Genomic DNA, 11,102 nt, shown 5'->3' on the forward strand with positions numbered 1-11,102 from the left:
GAATTCTGGGGCTGAGGCTTTGGGGCGGGGCCCAGTTGTTGCCAAGGTGATGTCCTTCAAGGTTTCTCTGCACAGAGGCCCCAGAGGTCTGGGGAGGTAACATGGTGGGGTCTGGGGTCTCAGCTTTGGGCCTCTTCCTGCTCATGCAGGGCTCAGTAGGTGAGGGTAGTGACGAGGACATCAGGGGGCTGCGGACAGGGCCACCGTGGCTGCCACATGATCTCCCAACATCACCCCTTTTCTCCCACAGATGCGAATGGAATCCAGGGATTTTTCTATCCATGGAGTAAGCAGGAGACAAAATCCCGGGGCTCCAGGGAGGGAATCTCAAATTAAGACCGAAGGGTCTGAGGGAGAAGGGTTGGGCTGTGGACCACTGGGTCTGAGGGAGGAAGCCTAGGAACATATAACCTCTGGGTCTTAAGTGGGCAGTACTAGGGCCTCAACCTCTGGGTCTCGAGGACGGTGGAAGCCTGGAGTCTAGGGTCTGAGGGAGGAGAGCTAAAGTCTGATTCCTGGGTCTGGAGGAAGGGCCAAGGCTTAGACCCCTCATATCTGAAGAAAGAGGTCAGGGAGACTCAACCCTGGGCATGTGGGGGGGCTGAGTCCTGAACCCCTAGGTCTGTGGCACAAAGTCGAGGGACTCAATCCCTAAGTCCGAGAGAGATGAAGAGCCTAAAACTAATTATAAAAGAGGAGGGCAAGACCTTTGATCCCTGTGTCTGAAGGAGGGTTGGGGCCTAGAACCCCGAGTCTGAGGTCTGAGTAAGGAGAGCGGAGCCTTGACTCCCGGGTTTGAGGGAGGAGGGCTGCAGGAAGAAGGCTGGGGTCTGGAGGTCCAGGTCTGAGGAAGGAAGGATGGGGTATGGGCCCCTTGGTCTGAGGGTGGAGGGATGGGTCTGGACTCTTGGGTCCTATGTAGAATACTGCCCAAAACACAGCAGCCCAGCCCCACAGCCTGGCCGTGGCACCCTTGTTGTCTGTAGCCTTCAGGGCCAGTTCTGATACTTAGTGCCTACTGTGGTGACCCTCAGGTTGTGAGGGAGATGTGTGGGACCGAGAGAGCTGTGGGGGTCAGGCAGCGATTGAGAACCCCAACCTCTGCCTGCGCCTGCGATGCTGCTACCGGGATGGTGTGTGCTATCATCAACGGCCAGACGGTGAGTTACCTGGCTGCAAACTGGGGGTTACAGAGGGCGAGGGGTACGTACAGCTGCCGGATCCCTGGACCTTCCTCCATCCACCCCCCTTTTTCTAGAAAACATGCGCAGAAAGCACATGTGGGCATTGGGCTGGACCTGCGGCAGCCTGCTCTTTCTGATCGCCAGTATCTGCCTCTTCTGGTGAGCGCGGTGGGCGAGGCCCGGCGGGCGCGCTCCCCCGCAGAAGGTGCGGGCGGATCAGCCTGAACATTATATATACACATATGCTCGCTCTCCCCACCAGGTGGGCCAAGCGCCATGACATGCTGCACCTGCCACAATTTCTGCAGGGGAAATGCGACCTGTCACGCACAGTCTCCCTACTGTCTAAGGACCGACCATCGGTCAGCAAGAAGTCAACCTCGATTCCCACGCCTGTCTCAGTGCCCATAGACGTGCCAGATACCTCCGGAGGAGGCGGCGGCACTGAACCGGATGCTACGGAAGGCGGGGAGGAAACAGAGGGAGGAGATGATGATTAGGGGCAACCCCATAGGACCCCTCAATACAGACATGGCATATAAATGCGCGTCTTTTTTTTTTTTTTTGAGATCCGTGGGGAGCAGGTGGTTTTATGGGAACCTGCGCCATGGGTACTTTGAGGAAGCTTAGGGGATGTGGTGGTGCTCGGTGGTTATGATGGGGGGGGCTGGCTTGTGGAAGGGAACCCGAGGTAGTTCCGGGTAAGGGAGCATATGGGGGAGCTACAATGAAGTGAGCTTGCAATAGGATGACTCGGGGTGTCCTAAGTTGTCCTGCTTCAGGGAGCACCGCTAAGTCCCTACTCTGGCAATTCTCTTGCCCCCTCCCAGCACCAACGACTGAGTGGGTAGAGAACAGTATGGGCTTGGAGTTGGAGACAGGCTCGATGGTTAAAGAGCACTGGCTGCACTTACAGAGGAACCGGGTTCAACTCCCAGCAACCCACAAGTTAACTATCTTTAACTCCAGTGCCAGGGGAATCCGACATCCATGGCAAAACATCAGTGCACGTTAAAAAAACAAAAAGTCCCCACTGGCCAAGCCTTTTCTTGGAAGTGTGTTTGTCTGCACCCAGACTCAGTCTGCCAATTAGCATCCTGCATCAAAGCCCCCTCTATAAGCCCCCCACAACCATTGCAGCGAATATCTTGCGAGTTCAGTATGCCCCTATGTCTGGTCTTGGAAGATCCAAACTACCCTAATGGGCGTGGGGGGAGGCTGGGTGGTTGGGCCTGCACTCAAGATGCTCTCACCTCCCTGGTGCCCCTAGGGGAGGACCAGTGGGAAGTTGGGATTCTACATCCCCAGTGGCTCTAGGGCCTCCTAGAGTAAAGGTGGCTTGGCCTGGCAGGAAGTTTATATCACTGTCCTTCGCCAGTTCAGGCCTTTAACCAGACAGGCAACCAGTGCTCCAAAATCGAGACGTTTATCCAAGTGAGGAGGGGACGGGTGGGTATCCTGGCTGCCGGCCGATGTGCATCTCAGTCAGGTCCTGGGGGTGACGCTGTCTGTGAGAAGGGAAGGTGGGGGTTAGTGACTAGTTAGGAGTGCTTCTCTTCCGGGGTCCCCTCCCGCGAGAGGCCAGGGAGGCCCTTACGCACTGACGGACACCCCAGCTCACCTGCACCCCTCCCCCCACGCGCTGTAGAGCCCCGAGAGTGTGTGCCCACAAACGTGTGTGCTTTTAACTCACCAGAGTCCACTGATACAGGTGAGTTCGGGACAGGAAAAGGCAAAGAGAGAGAGAGGCACCTGGGGAGTCACACTGAAAGGAGGCAGAGATGGAGATGGACAGGCACAGATAAAGAGAGAAACAGCTGAGGGGATCCCAACACCCGGATCTTCACGGCCAAATCACAATGCATGGTTTGAGGCCAGCCTGGGCTACAGACTGTGACATTCTGTCTCAAAAAAAAAAAATCAAACCAAGGGGCTAGAGAGATAGGTAAGGTGTTATCAAGCCTGGAAACCTGTTTGCGCTCCTAGATCCCCATGGTGGATGGGGAGAACCCACTCCTGTGTACACCCCAGAGCACACAGATTCACATATGCCCCCAGATACGTAGATATAATTAAAAACAAAATGAAAACAGAACCAAAAAAAGAACCGAACCAGATGAGGTAGCTCACACCTACAGCCCCAACATTTAAGAGGCAAGACAGTACCACATATTTTTTTTGTTTTTGTTTTTGTTTTTTCGAGTCAGGGTTTCTCTGTATTGTTTTGGAGCCTGTCCTGGAACTCACTCTGTAGACCAGGCTGGTCTCGAACTCACAGGGATTCACCTGCCTCTGCCTCCCGAGTGCTGGGATTAAAGGCGTGCGCCACCAACGCCCGGCTGACAGTACCACATATTAAACGCCACCCTAGTCTATATAGGACGGCCAGGCCAGCCTTGGTTGTGTGATAAGACCAGGTTAGGAGAGAGGAGTCAGGGGGATTAGAGGAGGGGGAGGAAGAGGAGGGGAGGAGGAGAAGAAAAGGGGAGGAGGGAGAGGGGAAGGGGAAAGGGGAGGAGGCAGGGGAGGAAAGATTTGCCCATGTGTGGATTCTGGTCCCAGGGGCAGTCGGCATTACCAGAACATGCCCTTGCATCAAAGCACAAGTTTTCTGAGGTCTGCCCAAATGCACTTCTGAGAATGTCAAGGGTCTCCAAGAGCCACTTTAACTACAGATGGTTATTTTGGCATATGTCAAATGTAATCCAACATTTGCTCATGCTTCACGTATACATAGTTGTTCAGTCTTTAAATATTCTGTGTGGGTTTTATTATTATTGTTGTTTTGTTTTTGGTTTTGGTTTTTTTGAGACAGGGTTTCTCTGTATTGCTTTGGAGGCTGTCCTGGAACTAGCTCTGTAGACCAGACTGGCCTCGAACTCACAGAGATCTGCCTGCCTCTGCCTCCCGAGTGCTGGGATTAAAGGCGTGCGCCACCAACGCCTGGCTTGTTTTTGTTTTTCAAGACAGGGTTTCTCTGTAGCTTTGGAGCCTGTCATGGAGCTCCCTTTATAGACCAGACTGATCTGAACTCACAGAGATCTGGCTATTTCTGCCACTTGAGTGCTGGGATTAAAGGCATGTACCACCACCATCTGGCCATGTGTGTGTGCCTGCTGTAAGGTTTACTTTTTGTTGGGGCTGGAGAGATGGCTCAGAGGTTAAGAGCACTGGCTGCTCCCCCAGAAGTCCTGAGTTCAATTCCCAGCAACCACATGGTGGCTCACAACCATCTACAATTCAATCTGGTGCCCTCTGCTGGCAGAACACTGTATATGCAATAAATAAATCTTAAAAAAAAAAAAGATTTACTTTTTGTTTTATGTGAATGAATGTTTTGCCTGCTTGTGTTGTCTCTGCGGCCACATGTGTCTGGTGCCTAGGGAGACCAGAAGAGAGCATCAGATCTCCTGGAATTGGAGTTACAGACACTTGTGAGTCGCCGTGTGGGTGCTGGGAATGGATCTCAGGACCTCTGGAAGGGCAGCCAGTGCTTTCAACTTCTGGGCCGTCTCTCCAGCCCCTGTTTTGGTGTTTTGAAACAGTCTCGCTATTACAGTCTTGGCTAGCCTGGAACCCACTATGTACATTAGGCTGGTTTTGAGCTTCCTGTGACTGCCTGAGTGCTGGAATTACAGGGATCACCAACCGTGTCTGGTTTTATGTGGTGCTGGGATTGAACCCAGGATTCATGCATGCTAAGCAAGCTCTCCACAGCTGAGCCACACCTCCAGCCCTCGCTGCTCATTTTTTTTAAAGATTTATTTATTTATTATGAATACAACATTCTGCCTCCATGTACGCCTGCACGCCAGAAGAGGGCACCAGATCTCATTACGGATGGTTGTGAGCCACCATGTGGTTGCTGGGAATTGAACTCAGGACCTCTGGAAGAACAGTCAGTGCTCTTAACTTCTGAGCCATCTCTCCAGCCCTCGCTGCTCATTCTTTTTTTTGTTTTTTGTTTTTTGAGACAGGGTTTCTCTGTGGCTTTGGAGGCTTTTGGAGGCTGTCCTGGAACTAGCTCTGTAGACCAGGCTGGTCTTGAACTCACAGAGATCCGCCTGCCTCTGCCTCTGCCTCCCGAGTGCTGGTATTAAAGGCGTGCGCCACCAACGCCCGGCTTCCTCGCTGCTCATTCTTAAATCACTTTCCTCATTTGAACCACAGAACAGAGAATCCAATTCTTAGTTCTCACAAGGCACAGACTAGAACTACTCGTACTCTGGATGCCCAGGAGAAAAGTGAGAATGCCTTAGACTGGCGAGGTGGCTTATGGGTAAAAAAGCACCTGCCATATAATCCTGACAGCCTAAACTCTATGGTGGAAGGAGAGAACCCGGTCATGAAAGCTGTCCTCTGACCATCACAGACGCACCATGGTACATTCAGTAGCATGATTGTGCACGTGACACACACACACACACACACAAGCTCACAGGCACACAGAGAAGGTGTTAGGGTTTAATTCTTGTACAGAAACCCACCTAGGAGTCGGGCAGTGGTGGAAATCACCTTTGATCCCAGCACTCGGGAGGCAGAGGCAGGTGGATCCTTGTGAGTTTGAGGCCAGCCTGATCTACAGAGTTAGTGCCAGGAACAGGCTCCAAAGCCACACAGAAGCTCAAACAACAACAAACCCCAAAAACATAAAGAAAAGAAAAAAGAAATCCCACCTAGGAAATGGATTCAGTCATTCCCACTCACCCGCACACACACCCATCCATCCAATCATCTAGTCAGTTATCTACCTACCTGCCCAAACTACCTACTATCTACCTACCCAGCCGTTGTGTTTCTCTTCATCCAACTCCATCTATCCACCAGTATCCCTCCATAACATCTACCTATTAACTAATCTGATGCTGAAGCAGGAGGACCACACACACTGGGACCCTGGGATACACAGCAAGACTCTGCCTCAGAAGCCAAAGCAAACCATAACGCATCCATCCATCCATCCATCCATCCATCCATCCATCCATCCATCGGTCCTGTTAACACCATCTGTTTGCCATTCTGCCCATCCATCAAGGAATCCATTCTGTCTGCTCCCACGCACCCAATTCATCAGTCAACTCTCCAATAAACCATTCATCAATCCACCCCATCCATCAGCCGCCGCCTCCATCTCCATCCGTCCATCAGCTAGAATGCATGCATCCATCCATCTTCCCACCCTCCACCCGTCAGTCTGTAGCACACTTACCCACCCTCCACCCGCCATCTATATTGATCCATCCTTTCACTTCCCTACTCTTTATCTCCCTTTCCTGAGTTCACCGTTCTTGCTGGGCAGGGTTAGGAACAAGGACACCAAAGACCTGGGCTCTACCTGTCCCAGCCTTCCTGTCAGATGTGAGAACCAGCTCCTAGAGACGTACTCTTGGGCCGTCTAAGCAGCCGCAGGGGTGTGGCTCAGATAATATGAGTACTCAGAGGAGTGAGCTGGTCCCTAAAGAACATGCGGGAAGTTTTTTTTGGGGGGGGAGCTGGATTGCAAATAGCGAAGGCCCTCCTGGTTATAAAGGATATCTCTCCGTCCGTCTGTGGCCTGCGAGCTGTAAGCGCAGATAAAGTGTAGAGAGATTGGGATGAGCAGGGGTGGCGCATGCCTTGGATTTCAGCACTCGGGAGGCAGAAGCAGGCGAAACTCTGAGTTCTGAGTTTGAGGACAGCCCGGTCTACACAGAGAAACTCTGTCTTGGAAAAACAAGCAAACAAGGGAACAAAGAGTGTGGAAGAAACGGAACGGAAGTAAAAAGCAGAGATCCCACGCACTGGCAAGTGGCCTGGGTTAACAAGAGGGCAAGAGCCGGGTGTTGGTGGCGCACGCCTTTAATCCCAGCACTTGGGAGGCAGAGGCAGGCGGATGGATCTCTGTGAGTTCGAGGCCAGCTTGGTCTACAGAGTGAGTTCCAGGACAGCCTCCAAAGCCACAGAGAAACCCTGTCTCGAAAAAAAAAACAAAAAAAAAAAAACAAGAGGGCAAGAGAGAGCCTCGCCAGTCTTTGAGCAGAAGCAGGAAAGCCGAAGAAGGGTATTTAAGGAAGGGATTATATAGGGGCTCAGTGGTTAAGAGCACTGGCTGCTCTTCCAAAGGACCTGAGTTCAATTCCCAGCAACCACAGGGCTCGCTGCCGATAACTCCAGTTCCAGGGCATCTGGAGTCTTCATATAGACACACATACAGGCAAAACACCAATGCACATAATCTTAAAACAAACAAACAAACAAAAACGGGAGTTGGGAATATAAGGACCAGGAAGGTGGTTCATTGGGGAGGGGTGCTTAACCACCAAGCCTGATGACCTGAGTTCAATCCCCAGGCCCCAGATGACGGAAGGAGAGAACAGATGCCCACGAAAGCACTGTGCCACAAATGTACACAGATAAGCATAATTAAAAAATAAATCTGGGCTGGGTGGCGGCGGCACACGTCCTTAGTCCCAGAACTCAGGAGACAGAGACAGGAGGATCTCTGAGTTCGAGGCCAGCCTGGTCTACAGAGCAAGTTCCGTGACAGGCTCCAAAGCTACACAGAGAAACCCTGTCTCCAAAAACAACAAAAGTAGATGGGGGGCGGAGGAGGGGGGACCAGGACTGGAGAGACAGAACTCTGGGAGTGGCGGTGCACGCCTTTAATCCCAGCACTCCAGAGGCAGAGAGGCCAAGAGTTCAAGAGGCAGCCTGGGTTCCAGAACAGCCAGGGCTGCACAGTGAGATCTTGTGTCAAACAACACCAGAGAAAGAGAAGGGGACGAGGGTGATTTCCCTCGCCACGTCCTCCCATGAGGACAGCCTGTCTGGACAAATGGCGCTCTTCCGCCTGCGCACTGTGTGGTCCGGCCAAGAGCCGCAGGCACCTACCTTCGGGGCTTATTGTACAGTTAAGAGCAGTGAACTCGGAGGTGGCGCACGTGGAGCCAAGGGAGGGTGCGCTGGGGTGCCGAGCCTCGTCCCTCCCATCCCTGCTAGCCTCTGACTCACTCCCCACGGGTCTCCCCTTTCGGCGACCGTGTCTGTCTCCGCCGCCACCGCCCCCCCCCTCTCTCTCTTCCTCCGAGGGTCCTCACCTGGGGGCTCACTCGCTGCCCGCGCCCGCCGCACCGGGCCCCGCCTCGAGCGTGGCGAGCTGCAGGCGCACGCGGCGGGAGCCCGAGGCGGACGCCTGGGGCGCGCGGGCCCCGCGACGCGCGGCGCGGAGCCCCGGGGTGGCCCGGGGACCGGCGGCGGCGGCGGGCGCCGACCAGCGGCGGGACAGCTTGCGCGCGAGGCGGGCGATCGCCGAGGGCCGCAGGCCGTAGTCCCGCTCGAGCTCCTGGCGCGAGATCTCGATGTTGCCCGTGTACCAGAGGATCCAGCCCAGCAGGCTCAGGAAGACCAGCAGCGCCCCGGAGTAGATGAGCAGGTCCCCGAAGTCGCGGCCGCGCACCTGCAGCTGCGCGAACACGCCGGTCAGAAGCGCCGCCATGCCCGCCACGTCCAAGGCCACGGCCAGCAGCAGCGCCATGCGGCAGCGGCCCAGGCCGGTCGCCGGAGCCGGGGAGGGCGCGGGTGGGGACGAGGCGCCGGCCGGGGCCGCCTGCGAGCCGCACACCGGTGACACCGCCGCCATGGCCCCTCGGTGGCCCGCCGCCGCCGCCTGCTCCCCGAGAGCGTCCCGGGGTGCGGCAGCCCGGGGCGGGGTCAGGGCTCTGCGCCAGGTGTGCCCAGCGCCTGTAGGGGTCACCTGAGCCGGACTGCAGCTCGCAGCCTGGACCTGGTTGCCCAGAGGTCTGGGAGGGAGAGCGCCGGGTGCCTAGGGCCAAACGTGATGGTGGCGAAAAGTGAACTAACTAGATGTTAACTTTTGTTTAGCGCCCCTGTGCCGCCAGGCCCACGGTGAGCCCAAATGGGGGGATCAGAAATCGTCGCCGGGCAGGCTGGCGATGTAGCTTGCTTGGTAGAGCGCGTGCCTGCTGGGCGATGCCCGTGCCTACCACGCACGACGCCCTTGGGCTTGCTCTAATGCACACTTGCATGGTTCCATGCCCTGCACCGCACACGCACACACGCACACACGCACACACACACACACACACAACATTCTCCCGGGCACAAGAGCAGCAGCCAGAGCCCCGAAACGCTCTTGCTCCTTTGGGATCTCCTGTGTTCGCTGCAGGGCCCTGTGAACCTAACGCGGGAAAATGAATCCATCTCTCAGATCTTGGCTGACATCATCTTAACCCTCAGTACACTAAGGTCAGGGCTAGTCAGATGTGACCCTTGACAAAACCCCTGCCCACGTGTCGTTCCTAAGCCACCATTCTCAAAATTCCCAGGAAAGGTGTCCTAGAGGACGTGGCATAGAAACTGTGGCTTTTTTTTTTTTTCTGGTTTTTCGAGACAGGGTTTCTCTGTGTGGTCCTGGCTGTCCTGGAACTCGCTTTGTAGACCAGGCTGGCCTTGAATTTAGAGATCTGCTTGCTTCGGCCTCCCGAGTGCTGGGATTAAGGCGGTGTTGCACACTTTCAATGGTCTACAGAGCGAGTTCCAGGACAGCCTCCAAAACAATACAGAGAAACTTTGTCTCGAAAAACCAAAAAAAAAAAAAAAAAAAAAAAAAAAAGAAAGTGTGTACCACCTCCTGTTGAAACTGTGTGGGTTTTTTATTGATGGATGCTTCTAGAAAAAGAAATCCTTTCCCTGCTGTGGAAGCTGATCCCTGAAGATGATTTGACTTCAAGAGAACTTAGTGGATGCCGTCAGGATGCTCTGGAGGCGGGAGGCCGCATGTCACAGGCAACTGTCCGGGCTAACCCATTTGGAACACTAAGGGGAACCAACAGCAGTTGTAGGAAAGATATGTGACCTTCCACACATCTGCTCCCCTGGAGTGGGAAACTTGGAGACAATTCTGTCTAGGTTCTCCCAAGACTGTCTAGTTTCAGAGCTGAAGATGCTGGAGGAGGAATCCACATTTCCTTTAGTGATGCTGGAGGGGAAGTTACTTTTCCTCTGGTGATGTAGTCACAGGTAAAGTGTGCTTGCTGCTGTAAACAAACTCCCATCCGTGAGCCTGTAAACAGCACAAAGGAAACTCGCTGGGACACACTCATACAGGTTAACGGTGGTGGGAGAAGGGACCAGTGTCGGTGCGTGGGTGTGAATATGACTAAAATACATACACATGGGAAAATGTCATATAAGCCCATTTTATGCGTAATTAATAAATGCTAATAAAACATGAAGGAAAACTGTGAAGCAAATTGCCAGTGGGCAGTTGGAATTGGCCAGATATTGCTGAGGACGGACATGGAGTATTTCTGCATAGACGGAACCCGGAATAAGAGGATTTCTAGAGAGGTCTGAAAATGGTCCCCTGGGCCCTGTGCTTGAGTGGGAGATAGTCCAGTGATTATGAAAAGTAGCAGACTACCAAGCGAGTTCCAGGACAGCCTCCAAAGCCACAGAGAAACCCTGTCTCGAAAAACCAAAAAAAAAAAAAAAAAAAAATGAAAAGTAGCAGAACCATCCCGAAGACTCCATGGCACATTGGTGCTTCAAATAGTTCATGCATCCATTTCAAGATCAAGTCTTGGGGACAGGAGAGACGGCTCGGGGGTTAAGAGCACTGGCGGTTCTTGCAGAGGGACATGGTTTGGGTCCCAGCACTCATGTGGCCGCTGACAACTGCCCATAACTCCAGTTCCAGGGGGTCAATGATTTCTCTTGGACTGAGAGTTCTTGTACTTGACATGTGAACAACCCCCCCCCCCCATACACCATAAAGCAGAACAAATAAGTCTGGGGCTGGAGAGATGACTCAGTCGTTAAGAGGACCCAGGTTTTACTCTCAGCACCTACATGATGGTTCACAACTGTAACTCGAGTTCCAGGGAATCCAGTGGCCCTCTCTGGCCTCTGCAGGCACCA

The 11,102-nt window shown here is 53.7% G+C and overlaps 2 protein-coding genes across 2 annotated transcripts; one reads left to right on the plus strand and one right to left on the minus strand.

Annotated features, from left to right (window-relative positions):
• The first annotated feature begins 42 nt into the window (after nt 1–42).
• Nucleotides 43–1,727, plus strand: Tmem190 (transmembrane protein 190). Its single transcript, XM_005084120.4, has 5 exons — nt 43–159; nt 251–286; nt 1,035–1,160; nt 1,259–1,343; nt 1,447–1,727. The coding sequence occupies exons 1-5, from the start codon at nt 102–104 to the stop codon at nt 1,682–1,684; spliced, it is 543 nt and encodes a 180-aa protein (XP_005084177.1). The 5' UTR covers nt 43–101; the 3' UTR covers nt 1,685–1,727.
• An 867-nt stretch (nt 1,728–2,594) lies between these two features.
• Nucleotides 2,595–8,883, minus strand: Tmem238 (transmembrane protein 238). Its single transcript, XM_040734127.1, has 2 exons — nt 8,261–8,883; nt 2,595–2,692 (listed from the first exon to the last, which is right to left on the minus strand). The coding sequence occupies exon 1, from the start codon at nt 8,800–8,802 to the stop codon at nt 8,269–8,271; it is 534 nt and encodes a 177-aa protein (XP_040590061.1). The 5' UTR covers nt 8,803–8,883; the 3' UTR covers nt 2,595–2,692; nt 8,261–8,268.
• Nucleotides 8,884–11,102: the final 2,219 nt, after the last annotated feature.

Source organism: Mesocricetus auratus, unplaced genomic scaffold (genome assembly GCF_017639785.1).
Source record: "Mesocricetus auratus isolate SY011 unplaced genomic scaffold, BCM_Maur_2.0 Super-Scaffold_100037, whole genome shotgun sequence".
Classification (NCBI taxonomy): domain Eukaryota; kingdom Metazoa; phylum Chordata; class Mammalia; order Rodentia; family Cricetidae; genus Mesocricetus; species Mesocricetus auratus.